The sequence below is a fragment of the Leguminivora glycinivorella genome, chromosome 17, assembly GCF_023078275.1.
Source record: "Leguminivora glycinivorella isolate SPB_JAAS2020 chromosome 17, LegGlyc_1.1, whole genome shotgun sequence".
In the NCBI taxonomy this organism is placed as follows: Eukaryota; Metazoa; Arthropoda; class Insecta; order Lepidoptera; family Tortricidae; genus Leguminivora; species Leguminivora glycinivorella.
Genome location: NC_062987.1, coordinates 15,870,427 through 15,897,396, shown reverse-complemented (window position 1 = coordinate 15,897,396; position 26,970 = coordinate 15,870,427). Strand labels below are relative to the sequence as shown.

Below are 26,970 nucleotides of genomic sequence, written 5' to 3'. Positions count from 1 at the left end.
CTGGGCGACGAAGCAGCCCTATTTAGGGAGGCACTGCTTCCCCGCTCAGCCGGGGAAGGGGCTAGAAAAGGTGTCCTAAACAAATGTTTAACCCACCCTTTGATAGAGGCAGCAGCCGCGGTTGCTTCTGCACTCATTAAATCGCGGTCGAAAGAAAGCAAATAAAAAACAGAATATCCCCAGAACTCGGAATATGACTTTTGGTGCATGGAATGTACGAACGCTCCTTGACCGCGTGGGCAATATTTGCCCTGAGAGAAAGACTGCCATTGTTGCTCGTGAGCTCGGACGCTATGGTGTAGATATTGCTGCACTCAGTGAAACACACCTGGCTGATGAGGGTGAGCTGGTTGAGCACGGTGGTGGCTACACTTTCTTTTGGAAGGGTACTCCAGCTTCTGAACCGCGCCGTTCAGGCGTCGGGTTCGCGATTAAGAACTCCATCGCTAATAAGCTGGAAGAATGCCCTGTACATACCTCAGACCGTGTTACTTCCTTGCGCCTTGGCCTGGACAACAACAACTATCTCACGATAATTAGTGCGTATGCGCCAACTATGGATCGAGAGGACGATGTGAAGGACAAGTTTTACGAAGAAATCGCCAGCCTCCTCTCTAGAATTCTTCCTAGAGAGCAGATACTTATGTTAGGCGACTTTAACGCAAGAGTAGGGCGTGACTTCGAAGCTTGGCCAAATGTCTTGGGAAGACACGGTGTTGGTAACATGAATAGCAATGGTCAGTTACTGCTATCTCTGTGTGCTCAATTCCATCTAGCTATTACCAACACCATGTTTAGGCTTCCGGCCAGATACAAGACCACTTGGATGCATCCGAGGTCTAAACACTGGCATCTCATTGATTACGCTATTGTTAGACAACAAAACGTATCACAAGTGCGTATAACGCGTGTGATGCGAGGCGCTCACTGCTGGAGTGATCATAGACTCGTAGTGACGAAAATTCGCGTGCGCCTCCGGCTTCCTCGTAGGAAAGAAGGAATCAAGTCTAACCGCTTGGATGTAAATAAACTAGAACGCTTACCAATTCGAGAGTCCTTCATCGAAGCGGTCAATAGCAAGATCCGTGAATCGCATGTTTTGACTGATGACCCCGTAACTCATTGGCAAACGCTGTCGGCAAACCTCATTGAAATCGCTTCAGAAACAATTGGTTTCAAGAGTAACAGACGCGAGGATTGGTTCGACGACAATGACAACGTTTTGACCGATGCAGTTAAAAACCACCGAAATTTACTACGCCTAGGACGAGATGCGGAAACTATTAAACGCAGTAGTGCGGAGCTGCGTAAAATAGTTCGAGATGTAAAAGACAAATGGTGGCAGACCAAGACCGCACGCATTCAATGGCTCTCAGATACCAACCAGCTATCTGAATTTTACGAAGAAGTGCGTAGGCTTGTTGGACCGGTGGCTCGTAGCAGTGTTCCGCTGAAAACTGAAGACGGATCGCAGTTGCTGACCAGCAAGCAGGACGTACTGAATCGGTGGGGAGAGCACTTCAAGACCCTGCTTAATGTCGACCGTGCTGCAGATATGCAGTACATAGATTCATTAGCGGCGCTTCCTATCGTTTCTGAGCTTGATGAGCCATTGACTCTGAAAGAGGTAGCTACTGCAGTACAGCAGCAGAAAAATAGAAAGGCTGTGGGCATCGACAACTTACCTGGAGAACTGCTCAAGTATGGGGGCAGGAGTTGCATGAGACTATCTGGATGTTTTTCAAGCAGATGTGGGAGCAGGAACGAGTTCCTAGTGAATTTCGGATATCTCGCATCAGCTCTTTATACAAAAATAAAGGCGACCGTTCAGACTGCAACTCCTACAGGGGTATCTCTCTCCTAACTTCGCCAGGTAAAGTCTTTGCTCGCATATTGCTGAATCGCCTTTTACCTTTGTCAGAAGACATATTGCCAGAGTCACAGTTCGGCTTCCGACCTGATCGAGGCACCTGCGAAGCCATCTTCTCTATCCGTCAGCTTCAAGAGAAGAGTAGAGAACAAGGTCAGCCTCTTTTTCTTTGCTTTGTTGACCTTGAGAAAGCTTTTGACAGTGTGCCTCGTGAAGCTTTGTGGGCAGTGCTAGCGAAACAGGGGTGCACAGCTAAGTTTGTCAGGCTCATCAGACTTCTACACGATGACATGCAATGCTGTGTCAATGTAAGAGGCGAAAATTCTGGATACTTTGGCGTCACCTGTGGCGTCAAGCAGGGATGCGTTTTGGCACCAACCCTTTTCGCCCTTTATTTCGCTGTGGTCGTCAGAGATGCCTTACAAACGTTGGCGGATGGCATCCGTATTCGTTTTCGCACTGATGGCAGTGTGTTTAACCTGGCACGGCTAAAGGCTTGCACGAAAGTATCTCACGTCACTATTACGGAAATAATGTATGCAGATGACCTTTGCTTTGTGGCGGATTCCCCGGATAGTCTACAAACGCTTATGAGAAGTCTCAACGAGTCATGTCAGCGCTTCGGCCTTAAGATAAGTGTCAAGAAAACCGAAATTATGGGGTTGGAGACACTAGCGCCCGTTGACGTAAGGCTCGGAGATGACTTTCTTAAGCAAGTAGACAGATTCAGGTATCTGGGGAGCACAATAACATCCAAGTGCCACCTTGACGACGAAATTAACAGCAGAATCGGAGCGGCTGCCGCTGCTTTCGGAAAATTGCGCGTCAAGGTGTTCCGTTCACACGACATTAAGCTCCAGACAAAGGTTTCTGTGTACATGGCAATAGTTCTGCCCATTCTCCTGTATGCCTCTGAAACTTGGTGTCTGTACCGGAGGCACATTCGCACATTAGATAGGTTTCATCTTAAATGCCTGCGTGACATTATGAACATCACTTGGGAAGATCGTGTCAGGAACACTGCAGTTCTACGCCGTGCTAATGTCAGCGGCATTGAAGCCTATCTGATGCGGCGACAGTTGCGATGGTGTGGTCATGTCTCCCGTATGTCTAATGACAGAGTGGCTAAGCGCATCTTCTACTCAGAGTTGCAAAGTGGCAAGCGGAAACAAGGCGGCCAACTTCTGCGCTACAAAGATGTGCTGAAGCGTCACATGCGGAGATGTGACATTGAACCGTTGCACTGGGAGACTTCGGCGCAAGATCGGCCGAAGTGGAGGCATACAGTGAGAGACAAAGTGCAAGCCTTCGAAGAGCAGAGGCGAGTGGATCTCGATGCGAAACGCGACGAGTTAAAGGCCCGACCAACAGCGGTCATAAATTACAATTACGTTGGAGGGTGCTGACTTGCAGTGAGTGTGGTCGCACATTCAAGGCAAAAATAGGCTACGCCAGTCACCTGAGAGCTCACGACCGTCGCTCTCACTAACCGGTAAAAACCCAGTCGCCGAGGAAACCGGCAGGGACCGAAACCGGCAGGGACAGGATGTTACTATGATACCAATCATTACACACCCATTTAGTGCTTATCCCCATACAATCGTCCTGCTGACCAAGTTTGCATAATTAACGTATAAAAAAGTGGCAAGTCCACCAACAGTCAGTACCTACAGTTAAGACCAAATGACGCTTGTATTACTACTACTACTTACTGGTACATTAGTGCACTTGCGTCGAAGCGTCAAAGTGGGTAAATAAGAGCGAGTCACTGGGTAATTGAGTGGAATTGAATAGCACTGTCGCCACTGAGACGTTAATTGCACTCTAGATGAGACCATTCGAAGTAATATAATATATGAATTTTCTTGACTTTCAGTAGCATCTATAATCCTAATACATTTTAAATTATCCTTTAGCGACTATCCTATAACATTGTTCTCTTGGCTATGTGCTATCTGTTTACAAATCATATTATAAATGAATTCTGATAAAGAACGGTGAGTAATAAAGTTAAAATTTAGCGATGCTTATATTACTTACGTTAAATTTAAATAACATTTTCCCCTCACTAGCTCGGAAACACGTGTTTTGTCCTTTAATACCAGCGGGTAAAAACGCATTTTATCCACTAGTGGGTAAAGTAATTTGACTTTGAATAAAGTCGGATGAACTGCTTTAAAATTGATAAAAGATTTACCACCTGTGTAACTACTGACAACAGTGATAAACGCATTTTTGCGTTGTAGTTTCCTCGCTACAATGAGGGGAAAAGTTTTGTGTTACACTAATGTATTTTACTTGTCGCGTGTTAAAAAACTCGCAAATTCAGGATTCTATTCTCGAACCACTCGCTTCGCTCGAGGTTCAACTACAGAATCCTTTCACTTGCTCGTTTTTCAATTCCACACTCGGCGTTAAAATACAACTTTGCCCCTTGTATAACAAATAACTATTACAGTACATTCGTGTATTTTGCGTCGAAGCGTCGAAGTGGGTAAATAAGAGCGAGGCACTATGTAATTGGTTGGAATTGAATAGCACTGCTGTCGCCACTGAGGCGTTAATTGCACTCAATGTAGATGTACTGGCTATTCAATATGTCTATTATGTCAACTTTTTCACACACGGTAAATGGTGCAACGAGTGTTTGAATTTACTATGTTCCTGACGGTCTTATTTTGAAATATAGTAATATTACTTATCTATTTCATTTAGTTTTTTAACGATAATTAAAATACACGAAATATGGAAAATTCACACCGCCGGCAGGACTCGAACCTAACGACCTGAACCACGGAAGCCTGGTGCTGTAGCCGAATGGCATTCCTGCGACGCGAAACGAAAACGTAACGCCGCGAAAGGTAGTCTGTCTCTGTCGCGCCAATACGCGAGAGCGATAGAGATAGATATCTACGAGCGTTTCGTTTCGTGAGCGTTTGTGCCATTCGGCGACGTACCCTGCTGTATGTATGCGAATATATCCATGCCTTCCCTCAATTCTCTAAAACAAATTCTACCTTCATTGTACGTAATTTAGACAGTGAGATGCCAAAAAGTTACTAAGTTTTGTAGTTAAACAATGGGCGAGAAAAAAATACAAGTATTTAAAACGCAGCCGTAAGTATGTATAAAAAGGGAAAGTATTGTCATTCAAAATATTCCCTAGTATCTACAAGAGTTATCTATAGACCGAAATTCAACACTCAATATGTCTGCACTGTCTAATAAAACCAATTTATTACTCACGTGACAGTCAAAAAGATGTTTTATGTCACTGTTACATAAATCCATTTCATCCTGATGCCATCATGAAGTAATATGTTGTATTTAGGCGGCCAGCTAAATAATATTGGCGATATTAACAAGATGCGCTCAATGGATGTGGCCTTGGGTTCAATTTAATTTTTGGGAACAGTCGCAGGACAATTTTCTTAATTCCTAATGCGAATTCTGGTATTAAAGCTAAGTTTAATGCATTACGCGTTATTATAAAAGTCCTCGTTTCGTCTCTGGATAGTTATATGTCCTCGTACCTATATCCATACAAATATGTTGATGATATTTGTTGAATATTTATTGTGTATTGGGTGCGTATTGTGTGGTGACGAAGTCGACTGTGGGATATAGGTTAAATTGTGGAGTAGGCGAGAGGCTGGCAACCTGTCACTGCAATGTCACAATTTGGATTGCGGGCTGTTAAGCTTACATACAATTTGGCACAGACATCAAATACCGCAATCTAATGAAACTCGTATGCGAGTTCTCGTACCGTCTAAATGGGCCCTAACCGTATGCGCGTCCCCTGTGATATTTTCATCGAAATTAATTTAGGAATTTTCCTGGAGAAGGACAATCTAAGGTACAAAGTAACAAAAAAGTTTTTAAAAATATGACATACCTAAGTAGAGAGAGACCAATGGTGTTGGAAATTACTCCACCGACAAAAGCAGAACTTTAGTGTAAAAAGCAGAACTTTAGGTAGGTACTTTAGTGTAAAAAAAAACTTCCTATTAAATAATATCTGTATCAGGAACTGCCGCTCCTCTATCATCATAACAAGTCTTAAAAAGTGTTAAAAAGACATCACTGTGGATTGTCGTAATAGCACTGAAAATAGCTGTTACACCACTCTGATGTCAGGGAACCTAGCCGACATAACAATCGCTTACGCTTCATAAGCGTAGACGCGGTAGACAGCTCTGTCACTATCGCTCTTCTGTAGTGGCGCGACATAACTAAGGCTGTCGTCCACTAACGTCGATTCGCGTATTCCATTCATTTATTTGGTACTCTTTTACCCGCAGTTTCGCTCGCGTTAAATACGAAATTTTTGAATGCTCCATACGAAGTTCCACCCCCCATTTTAGGGAAGTGTGGGGTTAGAGAGACAAAAAGTAGCCTATATCACTCTCCATCGCTTCAACTATCTCCACTTAAAAAATCAGGTCAATTCGTTGCTCCGTTTTGCCGTGAAAGACGGACAAACAAACAGACACACACACTTTCCCATTTATAATATAAGTAAGTATGAAGGCTGAACGAATTTCACCACCCCTTTTCTTCCCGTGGGTGTCTTAGAAGTCGATTAGATGCGCAACCTGTCACTGCAAATCGGATTTGAATTTCTTTCAACCCCTTTTTGCCAAGAGTGGCACTGAAACTTAGTAGTTCATGTGCTCTGTCTGCTTTATGGGATACAGGCGAATTATATGAGATTGAACGGAGAATTCGATTCGACGCGTCGCTAACGGACGCAGTTTCACAGTATGTAAATGCAGAGGCGAATTATTAAGATTCGATTCGGCGAGCCACGCGGCGTCAACAATTGTCACTTCGGCTAGGCCCGCAGGACCTTTTGATCTCGTTTATTTTCTTGTATCACTTCGTTTGGTTAAGGACGGTAAGGTTGGCGTGAATCACGGGTAAATTTAGACTATTCAGGAGTACGGTTAAAACGGGACACTGACACGTACGACAAATTGCTTTTATTGTTTTTTTAATAGCTTCTTTTGTTTCACTGTGGTTTAATAGTCGTTGAAAATTGGCGAGACTGTGGAAATATATATCGCTAAAAATTAACATCGTATCAGTAATTAAATGTATTGTATAATTATAGGTTTACATAATGGGTGATATTTTAGTACGGATAACAACAATATTTACAATAAATTAAATTTATTTAAATTAATTGTTACGAATGATTTCTAATGGAATAAAGCATTTTTTTTAATCTTGCTTTATTAAATATCTTCAAAATACTTTGTGTAATGTCATGAAACATTAAAATAAAGAGACGAATCAAATACTTAATTGAATTAATATATTTAACACAAAATATACCTAAGCTAGTCCCATTAATCTGAATAAGCATGTGTTGTGAGCACTATTTAATAAATATATATACACACGTGTAGATTGTTTACAGGCACAACATTCATCTCTCATGAACAAATATTTGTAATAAACAATTACGCAGCCTTGCCAGGATCCAATAAGATAAAAGGTAAAATAAATAATAAACCTTCAATCAAAAATGAAAACACAAAAGGATTACGCCACTCAGTTTATTTATATCTTACAATAAAACGTGCCACAAACTTATCAATATTTACCTTTATTTACCTTTAAAATCGCTGTCAATAGAAATTGTCATCAATGTAAACAAACCATGCATTATATAAAATATCAATATTTTAGCACAATTTTATTATTTTAAAGGTTGAAGATCATAATGTGAGATGATATGAATTGATTTAACACAGTCATGGATTTAGCCAGTATGAGTTAGAATGGAAATTAATGACATTTTGACTACAAGGTTTGTTTACATTGTTCAGAAATTCTATTGACGGCGACTTTATTATGCATTATTTTTTGACATTGACATTTATTGAACCTTGCAATTATGTACTTCATTTTTAGGAAGTTACGTAAGCTTGTGGTTACCTTATTACTTTAAATAAAATTATGTGATTTTACATACGAACATATTTTTTCAAGAAAAAAATCCACCTTTTTATATTTTAGTTGGCTTCTGTGTTTTTATTGATATAATTATAGCGTTTATTGTAAGACGATAATTATTATAATCCTCTTTTTGCCTCAATGCTGCACGAATGTAGTAAGCGCTTATACTTAATATTAATAACTTACCTTTTTTAAACTGTTTACGAATCATCATTTTTATACGAGCTATTTTAAAATGTTTTGGTTAAATGTATCCACTCTCATTTTGTAAACATATAGGTACATTAAACTAGGATAGATTACAAAATTATGACCATGACGTGTAGATAACTAGTAGGTATCATTTTTAAGATGATTGTTACTATACTACAAACAAATTAATAATAAGTAACAAAATTTCATTCTTTATCTTAATAAATAAAAAAACATTTCTTTGTCTAGTAGGTCTCATAAATAATATTTTCCATCGAAAATCCTAAGGTTGTTTCGAAGAACCCTATTCTTCTACAATTGTATGTTATATCTGCAAAAATAATTGTTATATTTTTTTTTCTACGTTAAAAGACTTTATTTAATTTATTCACAACAAAGTACAATACAATCATATTTACAAAATTACAATTAAAATGTAAAATTAAATTAAGTCAATACAAATCATGTCATACACTGTTGTTATATTTTGGGTTGTTATATCGTCACTACTTTTAAAAAATCTCGTATCTCACACTGTTACTCAAAGTTAAAACGCAGTAAGTCTATATGCATTTCATACATACTTACTACAATTTTCTTTTCATTGACAGACGAAGATACAAGTTTTTTTTAAAGTAGTGACGATATTTCATTCAGCGCACAAACGGAATCAAATATCTAACCACCTAAATACGATACGAATGAGTCGAATGACATCCTGACCCATTTCAACCTTCGAGGAAAACGCGATCGACTGTTTGAGATAATCGTACGATATTTGTAAAGCGTAGTACAAATAACCATTGGGTGAATTTCTACAGGTAATTTTGCTTTTGCTCTCGTCGATAAATTTTTAAATTAAGAAGTAATGTGGCTTCTCGGTAGCCAACATGCTAATAATTTACGCTCTGTAGTGTATGAAACTCTAACAGTCTAATATATTTGTCGCACTAATATACCCGGGGCCCATTTCTCCAAACTGAAAGTTACAAGTTACAAGCGGAAGTTTCTTTCTCTTGAGATTTTTTAGTTTTTTTTTTATATACTGGCAATAACTGTTTTATTGTTTGGTTCGCTTATCTAATAGCATTAGGAAAACCCGTAAAGATAGATTTAAGTTGTTATTTACCAATAAAAAAAAATGCCTAACGACTTCTCAAATTTAACAGCAGTCTAAACAAGCACGATGTTGTTCACATTTCACTTGCATCATCATCCTCCTAGCGTTATCCCGGCATTTGCCACGGCTCATGGGAGCCTGGGGTCCACTTTGACAACTAACCCCAAGATATGGCGTAGGCACTAGTTTTACGAAAGCGGAAACCTTAAAACCTTATTGGAAATAGTTCGGTTTCTGGCGACTGGCAAATATCAAATGACATTTCGCACATAAATTCCGAAAAACTCATTGGTGCGAGCCGGGGTTTGAACCCGCGGCCTCCGGAACGAAAGTCGCACGTAGGTACTTACCGCTAGGCTACCAGGCAGGCAATCATGGTCACGCGATAAACGATAAAACATCGGACCGTCCCTATCGCACTTACTAATAGTGCGATAGGGACGGCCTCATGTTTTATCATTTATCGCGCGACCATACTTGCCTGCCTGCGCTTGCCATTTCACTTGCATAAATAGTTAAAATACCCATAACCATTGTAAATAGTTTCCTTATTCATAAATACGGTAACTTGGCAAGCAATGTCCCGCCTGCGCGACAGAAGTTCATCTGCATATACCGTTAACAGCTTTTTAACTTGAGAATGCATTCACTTAACATGTCTGTTTTGGCAGTCAAAACGCCAGCCTTTTTTTATTTTAACGACTTTACTTTCCCGTACAGCCCATTTCGTGATTTTTACCGGAACTTGTCTGAGTGGGAGAAGGTTGTGTTTACGATAAGCCATGGCTCGGTTGAAACTGTTAAATCTTTTGCTTGTTGGTACTAAATATGTAGTACATTACTATACTTAAATGCCTACTCATAAATCAAGATGGTTTTACTTTACCACCGGCTTGGGATCCAGTAGTACATCTGATAATGGAACAAGCACGATGAAGACTGTGAGGCATTTGTGTTGTATGATGTTGGACATTTGCAGTTTGTTTTAGTCAATTTTGTGCAGATTAATTGAATGTTTTTTAACATAGTAATGGTACATTTTTTTTTTATATTGTATAACTAGCTTTATTAATAGTGTGTGAACCTGTCTTAGATATCTTTATTATTTATGGTCATGGTTCGTTAATATTTCTTGTATGTGGGTAGCTTTTGCACATTGTAATTTTTCCTCAGTCACCCGTTGACCACGAATGCTGTAAAGTGTTCGAAACGTCGGGATGAATTGTAAATTCATTATACGCGATTTAATCCGTTTCCATAGTTTTATTACATATATGGCCATTTGAAATTTCGACATATGCACATAAAGTACCGCTTGTCGCACTAGAGCGATAAAATAGCACCATGTGAAAAACAATTAACTTTTAATCTTAGAACAAATTAAATTATTCTCATTTGAAAATATTTTAATTTGTATTTTTTTAAGTAGTACCTAACACTACTATTATACTATAAACATTAAATAAATGTCATATACAAAGAAAAAGTGACCAAGGCCTCCAAGTGTTCCGAGCTGGAATCGAACCAGCGTACTCCGTTAACCGGACGGATGCCTGTAAAACCACTCGGCCATCGGATCACGAAAGCAAGGGTCGAAATTTCCAAGTATAACACAATTTTTCAAGTATGACACAATTACCGAAGGCTTGGCGCCCCCCGCCATCTCTGAGGTAGAACCGAAACTAGTTCGACCTCCTAACTGAATCAACGCATGTGATTACGAGCTAGCGAAGAGAGATGGCGCTGCCGTGCAAATCTTAATTAACTTTTAACCTAGCTACTGACGTGTTATTGCCAAGAAACACAAACTATAATGTTTCTTTAATTCAAGTTATGAAATTTCACAGAAAATATTATATTTCCTTACAATTGTTTATGCTTTTCATACATTGCACATAACAACCATAACAATGTCAGACACGTCCTAAACACAAAACTACCAACAATACAGACAATAGTACAACATTCAATACATTATTCAACTTGTATTTTACGAAATGTGATTCATTAAATCGTGGCACATGCTTCAGGACATACCATTCCGGAATCGTCGGGTGACAAGACGAACACTGATGATTTTCTATTTTATTTTATGAATTTTCATGTAAGTAGGTGATAATGGTATACACTACACAGGTGGTACAGTCAGCTGCAGAGAAAAGTAGGCCCCCCTGCGTACAAATTTGTATGCAAGGGGTCTACTTTTCTCTGCAGCTGACTGTAGCTAATCCCGGAAAAATATAGCTCAATATGTGCTATTTTTTTTGTACTAGTTCGCAAAGTAGTTAATTATTATTGACAGTTCGAGACTTTAAAAGGCCATATGTACTGAAAAACGTCGTACAATACACGTGCGAAGAGGTAATTCGTAACACGTGTCGATTTAAAACTATTTATAATGTAGGTACTATCGGTTCTAGGTGGTTCTAGTCAGTAACCGTTTGAGAGTAAGTACATGTACATTCAAAGAATTTTAGTCACATATTTTTTCTTTTTTCTCGTAAATGAAAAATGACGACGGTACAGTGCGTTGAAGTCACGCCTAGGCACAATTTTTTACTTAGAAGTGACGTCACAAGCCCCACTCCGGAATTTTGATGCTCTATATCTTTGTATTTTTTCATTAATTAGAAAAAGCGAAAAATATTTGTTCAGTATTTTTGGACAATCTAATAGACGGACTAAACAGAATGCCATTTTTTTATGTAGTCGTCATCCCTATTGTGTAGAGGTAATATCACCTATCGCCGTTCAAACTACCAGTATAGTGAAATAAAATACTAATTTGTGTGCTAGGGCGGTAAAGTAGCGCCAAGAAGGTATCGTAAGTACATATGTATTTATTTGGATGTGACCCATGATCTCAAGCTATCGATATTATTGCAGTTAGACAAATCCATAGTAATTATTATAAATGGGAAAGTGTGTGTGTCTGTTTGTTTGTCCGTCTTTAGCGGCAAAACGAAGCGATGAATCGACGTGATTTTTAAGGTGGAGATAGTTGAAGGGATGGAGAGTGACATAGGCTACTTTTTGTCTCTTTCTAACGCGAGCGGAGCCGCGGGCAAGAGCTAGCAGTTATAATCGATACATGGAAATGTGACGACGCATTTACACTAAATACTGCTCTCAATAGCCTAACCACGTAATTTTCGTATAAATCATTCTAAAATAGTCCTCCGACTAAAGCCATAAGAACTACGGTATTTCAATAAGATTGTTGGCATGCTCATAACACGCTTTAACTCGCCTATTAACCCATATATGTCCCGGAAACTGTTATTAAAATTTGATGACTGCTATGAAATCAAAGTACTGAGGGTAGTTTATGGTTTCTTAAAAATTGGGTCACAAAGACATTAAATTAATGATCACTACCGCAATTAAAATGTATTTACTGTCATATCGGTATTCAAATATGTAATTTAAATCTTGTTTTATCAATGTGGGTTATATAATAATATTTAAATTCTTACTCGTAGAATTGAAATTATGCTCTCATTTTATGATTTTAAATGAATGACGATCGAAAATAACATGAAATTTGACATCAACATTCATATCGTCACTACTTTGAAAAAATCTCGTATCTCACGCTGCTCCTCAAAGTTAAAGTCTATGTACCAATTTTCTTTTCACTGACAGACGAATATACAAGTTTTTTTTTAAAGTAGTGACGATATCTATGTACCTATTTTTTATTCCTAGATATACAAACTTTACAAAAAAATACAGAGCAGAAGATTTCCGCCGATTTTCTTTACCTTTACATTTTTATTTGACGACTTTAGTGACTTTAGACGACCGATCTGGCCTAGGCGGTAGTAATAATAATAAATCCGTTTATTGTAGACAACATATGGTCCAATTAAAATAACAGTACAATTAAAATAAGGATTCTCGTAGCTTTAGTATTGTTGTGGTTTTCATGTTTATTTACCTAATACCTACATTACACAAAGTACACTAAAACATAATAAATAAATCACAGTTCAAAAAAATAAAAAATATATAATTTACCACTAATTTCAAAAATTAAAATTATATTTGCGACAATACTGACATTTTTTTTCTGTTTATATTATAGCATTTTAAAAGATAAAATCATAAAAACTCACAGATTAAATTAGAATTATATATAGTCCTAGGCTACTTAAAATTCAAATAAATATATTATAATTATAAGTCAATGTATAAAAATGTCAGAAATGTCAGCAATAAATTAAATTAAAATTAAGATTATAAAATTACATTTGATTTAAATTATAAAATTAAATTTTAATTTAATTACAAAAATTAAAGCTAAATTAAATTAAATATACATTTCTACCCCTATTTTACATTTCTACTTAGATGTAAGGACAAGCAATTATTTATGTAAGGGCAATCAAACCTGTTGGATATCATGCTCAGGATGGTGTTGGGGCTAGCACGCGGTAGCGGTAGTGACCCTGCCTGCTAAGCCACGGTCCTGGGTTCGAACCCCCGTAAGGTCATTTATTTGTGGGTGTTCCTAACTCATGGATGTTTTGTATATTGTCAGTAACATGAATAGTAATACACCATCTACATAACATCACAGAAGGCATAGGTAGCCAGAGTAGATTGATTAAATGTCACTCCGATATCCAATACTGTCGTACGGTCAGCAAGACAGATCTTTTTGTCTTGAGGCTTCCCGCTGTTCGATAAGGGATAAAAACAACTTTTATTGGCTTACAATGTCGACGGGTGAAAAGCGAATTCAATAAGGATACATACGAGATAAGAAGTTGCCGGCATATTGTTTTTTTTTCTGCTTCGGAGTGAGCTGTGAGAAAGCACTTTACGTTTTAGAAATAGTTCCCACTTTATAAATATTTGTTTAATAATAGCAAACATTTTCCGTATTATCTCAGTTAATCGATATTAAAAGTTGATACGCGTTGAATTCTTGTAATCACTCAATGATTCTGTATTTTCACGATAAAAGAAATAAATTCCAAAAAATAGACAGTAAAGAATTATTTAGATTTCTATAGCGATGTTGCTACTTCCAATTTCTCTAAAAACTAGGTACATATATTTAACAGTAATGGTAACAGTTTTATTAATGACGTGTTAAAATTGCTGGTTCTTTATATTTTTAAATGCCGGTTACCAGTGAATAAAAATTACTTAAGTTGGGTTAAATATGTTTTCACCACACCAACTGTTAAAGGCTTACTTTGCTTCGAAAACAGATAGGAAAATTGCATTTTATCCACAAGAGTGCAAAGTAATTTCATACAAATTTTAACTTGATGTCTGAAGCTGGATGGTAGAATTTACTTATAATTGATGATGTTGAATCATAAATATTGAATAAATTGATGGATTTGATTTAATTTTTTTTTTTTTTTTTTTTTTCCGTATTATCTCAGTTAATCGATATTAAAAGTTGATACGCGTTGAATTCTTGTAATCACTCAATGATTTTTTGATTTAATTTGATGTTTTATAGTTAGTATTTTGTTCGTGTTGGTGTGGTGAAAAATTTTGTGTTTCACTCGGTGGCAAAGTTTATTTAACTTTCGTGCCTTGAAACCCTCGCAACGCTCAAGATTCCACTTTTTGAACCACTCGCTACGCTCGCGGTTCAATATTGGAATCTTTCGCTTTCGAAACAAATAACTATTGAATAGCGAAAAAGTCGCAACTGGGCATTTTCGCGAGGACTGTTACTTTTTTTTCTAAGGTAGGTAAATTTTATGTTTTCCTACGCAGAATTACGAGCCCTTTCGATCTAGGATAGAAAACAAGAGACAAAAAAATGGTCCCAAAATTTTCTATTATTTTGCATACTTTCCACTTTGTAACCGCTGTACAAAGTGTTTGAAAAATAGTAACAAAGTGGAAAAATTAAATTTAGGACGCTTTTTCCGCCTAGTGGGATGGAAAAGGCTCGTGATTCTGAGTAGGAAAAACATAAAATTTACCTATTTTAGTAAAAAAAAGTTTTAAGAATCCTTTTTCGCGAAACTGCCCAACTAACATTATCTACTGACCTATAAGAACCCCATCTCGTGCATCAGCAATTCCCGTTAAGTTTGTACATTTGGATCACGTCTCCGATTTGGATAAAAATTGGTAGGCTGATAGAGTCCATGATGCTCAGCAAGATCCACTAGGTTTCCCAAAATGTCCTAGGTTGATTGTATGAAACTTTCCTTTTTTGTTACCAAAAATGTATAGAAATCTGGTAACAAAAAAGGAAGGTTTCATACAAACTACACAGGACATTTTGGGAAACCTAGTGGATCTTGCTCTGCATCATGGACTCTATCAGCCTACCAATTTTTATCAAAATCGGAGACGTGATCCAAATGTACAAACTAAACGGGAATTGCTCGCATAATGGTTCTCAGTACCTACATCTCTTATTATTATAAAGCAATTTTGCAACTCGTCTTAGAATCTTAACCTTCATGCATACATTATAAGTAACCACAACTATTATGCTGACGGTACACAGTTGCAATGACATTATGTTTGAATCAATGTCTTGCAAACTCAATACGGACGATGACGGCCTTCTAGGTGCCTAGCGTACACGGAAAAAAAATATTTTAACAATACTACCAGAACGTTTAGTAAAATAGATTTATCGTAACTGATACTACAATCTCGTAATAAAAACAACTGTATTGTTACGTTTACTATATTTTGAATTCAATAGAACTAAGCAAACATTAATATGCACTAAACAGTTCTGTTTGAATTACATATACGAGAACTCTAGTTTTATTTACAACTAATAGAATAAAGGTTACGATAATTCTATTAACAAGAAGCTTCTTGTAATGCCAAAAAAATAAAAATTATATTTACAATCTTAATCTTAGCGGTTACTATCACAGTATACTTCCTGTAACTTTTTTATACGTTGCCATTACTTTGTAGTTCTCGTAAAGAAATAAAAAGAATATTCTTGTAATGTAAACTCAACGAAGAGTTATATTTAAAAATATTAAGTTTGTATAAATATGTACGCATCGCTGTCAACTCTATTATTTGTATCGTAGCGAATGCCATCGCAGTATAGTTGATATGACTGTTTTATAAGTTGGTATTACTTTGCAGCTCTTGTAAATAATGACAATAATATTCTCGTAATGTATACTGGTGAACAAATAGTTCTGTTGAAAAAGTATTTAGTTAGTATAAATATGTGTTTCGTTTTTGTAACGAAACGCCATGTTTAAGTACCATTGTATATCTTAGTGAATGCTATAGCAGTATAGTTGATTTTACTTTGCGCCTCTTGTAAAAAATAACAATGATATTCTCGTAATATACACCGAAAAATAATTGTTATAACAAAAATATTGTCCGCATAAATAAATGTTTTGCTTGTGTAACTAAACGCAATGTTTTGCGGCGTGGTCGGCGGCCATTTACGTGTCATGAGAGATCACGCGTGGACGGATCGCCATAGGTTATATTATTTATCGTTAAACGTATTCACTACGTATTATCCATTCGTTTGGTAGTTTCCATTTTAGGAAATGGATGAAGAGGTGCAAAAACTCTTGCAAGGATGGGAGATGGCAGAGTTGGCAAAAGCAGGTGAGTCACATACCGTACATCATGTAGAACTTAGTAGATAATTAGAATGGTGAGTAAAAAGGCATTTAATGTTGTATTCATTTTACATTGCATACAAATTCATACGACATTACGTGGGCAAAATCTAAATACTGAACTAATATGGACTGTCCACGATAAAAAGTGGTCATACATAACGTGATAAATCTTTCTTCCTGAATGCACATTTTGAAGCAATATTATATTTTGATAAATCTGTATACATAAAACTATATAATAATTAAAGCTATTCCTTATAATGCTTTAGTGTGTCTGAGGTTTCGCCGAATGTATACCATCAAGCATTTCATTTCTTGTACAGTGTTTTTTAACAAACTTCACACGCTTCCTGGCACAATTTTATAAATACTTATATTTTTATAAGCTGTTTTACACACATTAGAATGACATCTTAGCAGACAAAAAAATACTTTTTGAAACTCATTTCGACTTTTGGTAGTCAGGAAGACTTTCTACTCCAAGCACTGACAGTTGTTTTTGTATGGAGAGCCAAAAAGTGTCAAAAATTCGAATTCAGCAAAGTTAGAAAATCTCAGTACTTTCTTAATCTGATTACAATCAGAAAAATTATTACTATCGTAAAATCAGTATGTAATAGGGTATATTTTGGCTATTATAATTAAACATTAAAAAATATTTTTGTCATTAAAACTGTTGTACTTAAAGACTGCAAGAAGACACTGTACAAAAAAATATTGTTATCATGAGATACATACTGCTAAAATTCATAGGCCACCTAAAGTTTATTATTTGTTTGTATTTTTATAATGTAGTTTAATATCTACAAATTATTTGACAAACATGCTGCTTATAAATTCTCATTATTCTCAAGATTTACCATGTTATATATGACCACTTTTTATCGTGGACAGTCTTTATATATATCTGAAGTGGACGTAGAATATTACTTAATGTAAAATTTATTCATAGAAATTTTAATGTCTTTTTCAGATGATTTACAATGGTTGCAAGTTTCCTGTGACCCATGCCATACTGTGGAACAAAAGTGGAAAAATTCTGCAAAATATAAATTTTGGACGAAATGAAGGACGGTTCTATTAACACTGACGAATATATGAACAAAGTCTTGTACTAAGGATCGTTGAAATACATTTTTTAACAAATTATATAATTATTTTATTTACTTTCAGATTCACCAATTTTCACCGCTCATAGCATCCATTCCATATGCTGGGTGACCCAGGTTTCCGGATCTCAGTTTCAACTCTAGGCTTCTGTCTCTTGGAACTGGTCCTAGCAACCTGCATTTTTATCGGTAGGTACCTATGAATTTGTCTGTGCACTGTATAGACAACTAACATTTCTTGTAAATGTAAGAAAAAGTTTGTTGTCTATACAAGGTGGTACAGTAGGATTAAAGGCTGAGCCACGCCAGATACGTGTACGTAGACGTGCGCGTAGCGTACGCGGTGTAAATGACGAATCCTCATTAGAGATTACACCGCTTGTGTGACGTGTTTCCCGTGTGTGTCTAGCGGTGTATCATCTCTTTTGAAGATTCGTACTTTACAGCGCGCACGCCACGCACACGTCTACGTACACGTATCTGGCGTGGCTCGGCCTTTAATCCTACTGAACCACCTTGTATAGACAACAAACCTTTTTTTACATTTACAAGAAATGTTAGTTGTCTATACAGTGCACAGACAAATTCATAGGTACCGATAAAAATATAACACGTTAACGCAATTGTATATTTATTAGAGAGTACCATAAATGCAGTTGCTGTAACTAACTTTCTTGTTCTATCAACCATTTAATGAAGTTTACATAAATGAAGAGAATGTAATATATATCAGATGACTTGTATTCTTAACGATACCTATTATTGGCCTAACTAAAGTTTTATAACCTTTACAAGAATTTCTTGTGGAGTTTACATTATTTTGTTTATTTAGACACTCCATTTGTTATAAATACTGAATAATCTAGTAATACACACAATTTGACTGTGTGACCCTTACAATATTTTTATTTTATGATACGTAATGTATATATTACCTTTACAAGAATATATTGTCAAGGTCACATTTCATTTATTAAGCTCTGCAAGAAAATATTATTTATTTGTACGGTCCACGTGTTATGATTACTAAATATTCTAGTAATACACGCTATTTTAATGTGTAGCAATTACAAGATAACTAGTTCACTAAGCTCAACGCATTTAAACAGACTAGTTTAGTTATTTATACTATGTGAACAATTGTCCCAGAATTTACTAGATTTTCTCGTTCAGATTACACTATTCAGGTATCATGGACGAGACTTTTTTCTCCGTGTAATGTCTAAATGGCCCTATGTTACGAAACAGCCCGTTATGAAACAGAAGATTTTGAGTTCTAATCCTGGTAACGGCATTTATTTGTTTTTCGTCACACTCGCTCGTAAACGGTGTTATTACATGCCTGCATACTGATACGTAATGAGCTTTTTACCGCCCTAGGGCGGTAAAGTGAATTCCTGGGTGGGGCCTTCCACGACCTGTCAAAAATTACAAAATGGCGGACGAATGCTCAAAAAGTCAGCGTAGGTATTTCAATACATTTAGTTTAAAATTATTTGGTTATTACTTCGCGAGTGTGATGAAAAACATTGTGTATATCACGGGCGGGCCTCTGGCGGCGGGCTTCAAACAGGCCTCCCGTTCGTAATCCTTCACTTTCCGCTCTTAATACATAATTTACTATTATGGATCACCAAATGACATGTTTTTTTGTCACAAATTAATAGCAAGAAATTACTACTTATGGGCCTATTTCTAGAAACACTTTAATCTAGTAGGTAGGTACATAAATTATTAGCAGAGATCGGATTTTTGTGCTTCATCTCATACTAAGTCATTAAAATGACGTAAGTCACTAAAAATGTCGCAAATCCGTCCGATCTCTGATTATTAGTATGGACATATTGGACATGGCAACAAGTTCGAAATATCTAAACTACTATAATTATCTTATTTTTAAACACATTTTAAATAGTATGGGCATCAAATTAATTAATCTCTATGAAAACTTGCCGTTATTTGTGCATCTGCACTAGGGTGGAGCGTGGTTGTATGGAGAAAAATAAAAATTAGAAATTCATAACGGAATAGGTATCAAAAGTTGCGGAAAAAATTGCAGATTATATTTCTGGCATCAAATTTAAAATAAGGTACTACTTTTGGCCCTCTACCAGCCGTAAAAGCAAAAAAAAATAAGGTAAAATTAAGAAATAAATTAAATATGTCTGACGTCAATTTTTATTTATTATTATTAATTAATATTATAAAAGAAGCTGTAATTAAGTGAATTTAACCATAATAATATTTAAATTTATTAAAAAGTAGTAAATAATGAAACTTCAAAATTTCATTTTTAACTCAATAATCACGTTGAAAATGAAAATGAAATGAAAATGAAATATTTATTTTTCAAGTAGGCATATTACAATGCGCATATGTTATCATGCGAAATACGATAAACGAAGTAACACGTGCAGTATACTTTTTGGGTTGTATTTTATATGAAAGGACATCTTTAGATATAAATTTAAAGTTTTGGGTTTTTGCGTTTTTCTTGATTTTTCCTATTTTTACATGATGACCAAAAGTGACATTTTAGGCGTTATTAGGCAATTTAGGCATACTTTGCAGCGATATAACTAAAATTTTTGGTTGGACTGATATGTTTTTTAATATGCTATGAGTTTATTTCGATTGATAGCTTTTCTGTCACATTCTAAGAATATTTTTTTAAGCACGAGATACATGTAAATAGGATTTTTTGGAAAATTACAATTTTGCTATAAATTTAGGTCTCAGAAAAAAAATGTTTTAAAGTACAAAAAAATTAAATTAAAATCATTTCAGATACCAAAGGCTATGTTTAATATATAAATTTAATAAAAATATGTAAAAATAAAAAAATACATTTTACAAAAAATATTATAATTTTTTTATTAAATCAATGGTAGAGGGCCAAAAGTATATAGCTAGATTTTTTAAATTATTTTTCTCGTAATCTTCATAAAATTAGGCATTCTTTGAGTGGTATTCAATTGCATATTTCCAAAATTTTTAAATTCGCTTTACTCTAATCTGCACCCACCTATACCAGAACCAATAACATGAACATAAATTACAAAACTTGAGGCTGTCATCGCCCGAATATGAGGTTTTCCATTAAAGAAGGGTCCTCGTGCTTCCTGAGCAAAATGGAGCATTTTTATCAAAATTTATTTTAGACTAAATTTTTCCCGCGGTTTCGCCCGCGTACTAATCTAACCTTAAACTGAAATAGCCCTAATTCGTTCTGATCTTGTGTTGATGTAATCTAATCTTGTTTTCCCAAACAAACTTTGAACCTCTATTTCACCCCAATTAAAAAAAATCGTTTCTTAGTGCTCCTCTACACCTTATAAGGAACCTACGTACCAAATTTAGAATCTCTAGGACCAGCGGTTTCAGCTGTCCGTTGATATGTCAGTCAGTTACTCAGTTTCTTCTTTTATATATTTAGATTTATTTCACTTGAAATATTTGAAGCACAAAAACTCCTTTATAATGGAAAGCCGCATGTACCTACCACGTCTGATTACGATCTACGTGCCAAGTCTAGACCAACTTTAATAAGATCCGGGCAACTTTTTAAATCTTGTTCTTCAAAGGAAATCAATAACCCGAACTTCGAACGTTGCTAACGGTTGACAGAACTTGAACTATTTATTTTCAAGAAAGTTGAAAGCTAGATTCGACGGTTCTGACAGAACTTGAACTATTTATTTGCAAGAAAAGTTGAAAGATACCTAGATTCGACAGGGGAAGTTCTCCGACATTAATTACATTTGTTTGTAATGATAATTTTATACTTGTAAACTAGTTATGAGTGTATAAAATGATACTCTACCGATTACTGTTTTCTAAAAAAAAATATGATGGAAATAATGGTGATTTTTATGCGACTTTCGTAATTAGACGACTTCCGGAATAACAATGCACCTTGGAGGTCTTTTTGACACTATAAGGGGTACACGGAGCGGATGCTACCCTAGCCAGTGTCATGGGACGCACGCAGAGGTAGCGCCCGAAAAGGTATAAGACTATTTGAGAGTTGATATAAAATTACTCGCAACTAGGCTATTGTAAAGCAGGCATTGTCAGGCAAGGTGGAGCGACGATTTGCGCAGGATGGCTGGCAGCAGCTGGATGCGAGCAGCCGAAGATCGGAAACGGTGGCGAATGTCCAGCAGTGGACTGCGATAGGCTGATTATGAGGCTATTGTATGAAAGTGATGGACTAAGGATAAAAAACCGAATGCCTGTCTAATAAAACGTTATTCCGTTACGTTAAACGTTAATTTGAAACTTTCACTTCACCCCTGGAGTATAGCATATAGGCCTCACAACTCCACTCTGAACGGCCAGCCAAGGCAAGTCAAAAGTAGAAATTCCTATCCTACCCCACCACTCACCCACCTTTCGGATAACAGAACTCCCTAGGAGCACCCGATTACGGTTGCTACTCCCCAACAGCTCGCCACAAACTACTCCTTACTCGTAGTCCCCGGGATCTTATTATTATTAAATTTAAATTTTCTTTTTCAGTATGCACGGCGTGTTTCATAGGCAGCGAATACGAAAAGTACACCGGCACGACCGGTTCCACGTATGTCAAGAACTGCGAATGCAAAGAAGTCGGGTACTCGGTGAAGCATCTGACATGGCTGGACCCAGAAGGCAACATAATCAATGGGTAAGGGCTTTTAAGAAAGAAAGAAAAGACGACTATTAGGAAAAAATATACATAGCTTATTCCCTCGTCCCATATCTCGGCGTCAGCCACATGGCCCACTCCGCGACGCTCATTTTCAGTAAGGACCAGGAGTTGGAGTTTACGGAGGAGTGCCGAAACGTGCCTGCGACCTCGTCCTATTATATAGCCCTGAGGCGGCAATCGAGGGGTTTTAGTGGGTAAACTATGGGTCTCATTAGCCTATATTGGAGTCCCACATAACCATCCCAGGCCGGTCCCTGCGCCTGGGATGGTATGCGTAAAGCATTTCCCCTCGATAAAAAAGGTGGCACTCAGTAAATGGACTATTTATATACAAGTTTACATTCCTGTCTCTCAAAGGGGTAGGCAGATATCACGGATTTCCATCTGCAACGATTCTGACATCTTTCGCTTCTTTTACTTTTAAAACATTCCTCATACATGTTTGCTGGTTTAAGGTGCTTCTGTACGGGTCTTTCTTCAGCAATCTTTCACTCATTTTTTTCACACGCCAACCACCATCTCATCATCAATACCTTTCTCATTTTAGTTCTTGTGCATATTTATTCAGTACACGTATTTCCCCTATAATGCACTTATCTACCTCTTGTTATATATATATATATATATATATATATATATGTCAATAAATATATACATATATATATATATATAATGATAATGTTTCAATATCCACCTGCAGAATTCGAAATATAAGCTTGAGATATGACATGAATCAAAAACTTTCAACGTCGAAAACGCCGATTTCCAAACAAAAAACGCCAGTTCTGATACTGATATATCCAATCAAAATACGTATATTTATTCTATTATCAAGTACACGTGTTTAAAGGCTGTACTGATGTAGTACAAAAAGGGATTCGTTCGTATTTTTCCGGAAACGTTCGTATTTGTCATGCTAGTTTAATCAATTTCAGTACATCTTGTACTGAGACTGAATGAAATAGCATGACACGTTCGTACGTTTCCGTAACAATACGAAGGCACATCTTTTCGCCCACATCTGTACCTATTTATTTAATAAGTAAACGATTGTTTCTCCAAGACCAGATTCGAGCAATCCCAACATTTACACGGAGGTCCAAGAGCACGACGGCACGGGTATACTCAGTCTCGTGGTGAGGAGTATCAGCAAGTCGATGGCGGGCAACTACACCTGCCAGACCAACTTCGAAGGGAACACGTATAGCCAGACGCATAATATTGAGGCTTATGGTACGTATGAACACCGAACAAATCCTTCAAACCTTAAAGATCATGATTAGAAGCATCAGCAAGTCGATGGCGGGCAACTACACGTGCCAGACCAACTTCGAAGGGGTCGCGTATAGCCAGACGCATAATAATGAGGCTTATGGTACGTATGAACACTGAACAAATCCCTCAAACCTTAAAGATCGTGGTGAGAAGCATCAGCAATGCGAAGGCTGGAAACTATACGTGCCAGACCAACTTCGAAGGGGTCAAGTATAGCCAGACGCATAATATTGAGGCGTATGTTTCTTATGAACACAAAACAGACTATTTTTATAGATTTATGATTGTAAAATTATAGAAAGATAAAGGAGGATCCACATCCTATACATAGTGCTTAGGCCGTAAGTTTAGTAAATTTGACACAGTTAAATTTAAGCTGGCAAATTTCAAAACTCAGTCGACATGAGGATATTTCTTTATAAGCTAATGTTCCAGAAAACATTAGCACGTCTCTTGACAATAAACTGATTGGCTTTGATTAATGAAATCCTATGCCGAAGTTGATATGTTCTAAATTTAGAAAGAAGTAGAACTTCAGTGAATTTTTATTGGAAGTTTTTAAGAACCTAGCCTCTAATTGGCTTCCGATCGTAGAAGTCCAATCGTACGAGCAATAAAATTTATTTCTGTGCTCCCGCGTTACTGTACTTAGACGTAAAGGTGCTTCCACACACTTTTTATTTTTTATTTATTATGGAGCGACGACGTGGTAATTAGTAACACAAGTCTAATTATTTACTCTTTCACAGTATGCAGATCACAATTGATGCATCTTTCTTGATAAAATCCTGGGCATCTTTGAAACCCCTGCCTTCATAACAAGCTCTCTGAATATTCTGTTTTTTATATGAAGTAAAATCATTATATTAATTACGTCTAATTTGTTTCTAGACAGCCCGTATTTCGTGAACACGACTGAAGATCAGAATATAATAATCGGAGAAGACACAATAGTTAGGTGCGAAGTGCGAGGAATAGCGGATTACGAGATAGTCTGGTACCGAATCACGGATCGAGCTGATGTGGTATGGTTTTTTACAACCTACCTAACAACTTTGAATGTAAAAATATTTTTACTACGATGAGGAACTAATTAGTATGTTCGCTTGTAAACAAAGATAATGGAGTACCTACTATTTATAAAGGATATAGAGAATTATTCTCAAAGCGAATCTTGTACTCAGTCACAGTACATTAACTGGCATCATTCAACACAGGATTGAAAGTATTGGAAGCCCCATATATAATTTGACCCATATTATTTCACTGATATATATATGTGTAACATTTTTTATTTTATATGTTTTTATATGTTGTATGAGTAAATCTCCAACTAAGCGAGTATCAACCTAATGTCTGGTACCATCCAAACGAGCTTTTATTTCATTTTTCTGGGCTACGCTTTTTCTTAGGAAGTAATTATAATAACATCTATAATTTGTGTAATATTTTTCCAGCTTTTAGGTAACGACATAAAGTACAATATACTGCCTGAACGCGGCCTAATGATCAGAAATGTTAGTAAAGAGGACGCTGGATACTACAACTGCACAGTGAACAACATTATTACTGGGGATTCTGTAGCATTACGTATAAATGTACAGGTAAATATACTTAATAATAAATTACCTACTGATTGTCTCAAAGCGGTTTGTTACCCATACATAAAGCTAGGAACATACTACGCGGACGTCTGTCGTAAATCGACCGCGGACGGGAATCTGGACAATGAAATTACACATAACCGTGCAAACTATCGGTCGACGGACGTGGACGTGGCCTTGAGCGCATGGACGTCCGATCGAAATCTGGCTCGCTGGATGTTTTGTTCCGTGCACACTGATCGGTCGCGGTCGCGGTCGATTTACGACGGACGTCCGCGTAGTATGTTCCTAGCTTCATCCTTCTTGCGTTATTCCGGCATTTGCCACGGCTCATGGGAGCCTGGGGTCCGCTTTGACAACGGTTTGTTACCCATACAAAAAAAATACGTTTTTAAGTCACTAAACTGGTTACATACATAAATATTTATATGCACATCTCCTTGCGAATATTTCTCTACGTTAAATGGATGGAAAAAAACTTTGAACTTTGATATATGAACGTTTTATACATCACAAGTCACACAAAATCAGTGAAATAAAAAATGCATAAACATCAAATACCTACTTTTTTTAATAATTTCCCCAGAGTTAAACATTAGTACTAATTCAGGGTGGCTAGCCGAATGGCACAATCGCTCACGAAACGCTCACGAAACGAAGCGCTAGTAGATATCTATCTCTATCGCGCTTGCGTATTGGCGCGACAGAGCCAGCGGCGTATCGCTTTCGTTTGGCGTCGGAGAAATGGCATTCGGCTACGGGGCCTGGTGCTCAGTCAAAATGCCAATTATATTACTCATGTTATTTTCCCCTTCGGACGGGCGGGCGTTTCATACCTACGGAGTCTAAAAGATATCGGGTAACTAACCCCGGTTTTAATTCTGAATGCAATTTGACAGGCTGCAGCAAGACCAGTGATTTACGAACCGAAGTTTAACGTCCCACCAGAGACCATAGTTGTCGGCAGCTCAGTGGTGGTGGAGTGCCTTGCGGAAGCCATACCCTACCCCGAGTATACCTGGACCAAGATTACTGATGAGGTTATTTCACTTGCTTATATTTATATTCTTTCTATTGCTATCCCGGAATTTCACCACAGCCCATGAGCGCCTGGGGTCTGCTTTGCCAACTAGTCCCGCGTAGATATTACTTTTTATTGTAAGTGACTACTTATTTCGAGGACCGTCCAGCCCAAAGAGTAAAATAGGCTTTATTTGGATTAGTTTCCTCATGTTTCTCGTTCGTTACCAAAAAGCGACTAGCGAATATCAAACGGCATTTCGTGCCTAAGTTCCGAAAAACTTTTTGGACGAGCCAGGATTTGAACACTCGACCTACAGATTAGCATACCATCGGACCTTGGGATTAGTCCAGCTTCCTCACCATGTTTCCTTCACCAAAAAGCGACTGGCGAATACTAAACGACATTTCGTGCCTAAGTTCCAAAAAACTCATCGGGACAAGCCCGGGTTTCAAGTCGCACGTTTTTAATGTCAGGCTACCATTTCTTTCTTTTAAGCATTCTAAGTACATCAA

At 37.0% G+C, this 26,970-nt stretch overlaps 1 protein-coding gene across 3 annotated transcripts in view; it reads left to right on the top strand.

Annotated features, from left to right (window-relative positions):
* LOC125235162 (fasciclin-2-like) overlaps positions 1 to 26,970 on the top strand; it is a 96,701-nt gene that overhangs the window by 54,436 nt on the left and 15,295 nt on the right. For 2 of the 3 annotated variants that reach the window (XR_007178053.1, XM_048141616.1), the window contains exons 2-6: positions 22,384 to 22,531; positions 23,619 to 23,788; positions 24,722 to 24,855; positions 25,288 to 25,434; positions 26,334 to 26,474. Coding sequence is in view for 2 of the 3 variants with exons in the window: in XM_048141616.1 (XP_047997573.1) it covers positions 22,384 to 22,531; positions 23,619 to 23,788; positions 24,722 to 24,855; positions 25,288 to 25,434; positions 26,334 to 26,474 (740 nt within the window). In the remaining variant the exon portion in view is untranslated. Of the gene's footprint in view, positions 1 to 22,383; positions 22,532 to 23,618; positions 23,789 to 24,721; positions 24,856 to 25,287; positions 25,435 to 26,333; positions 26,475 to 26,970 lie in introns of those variants that run through there. The other variant, XM_048141617.1, reaches the window with a different exon arrangement.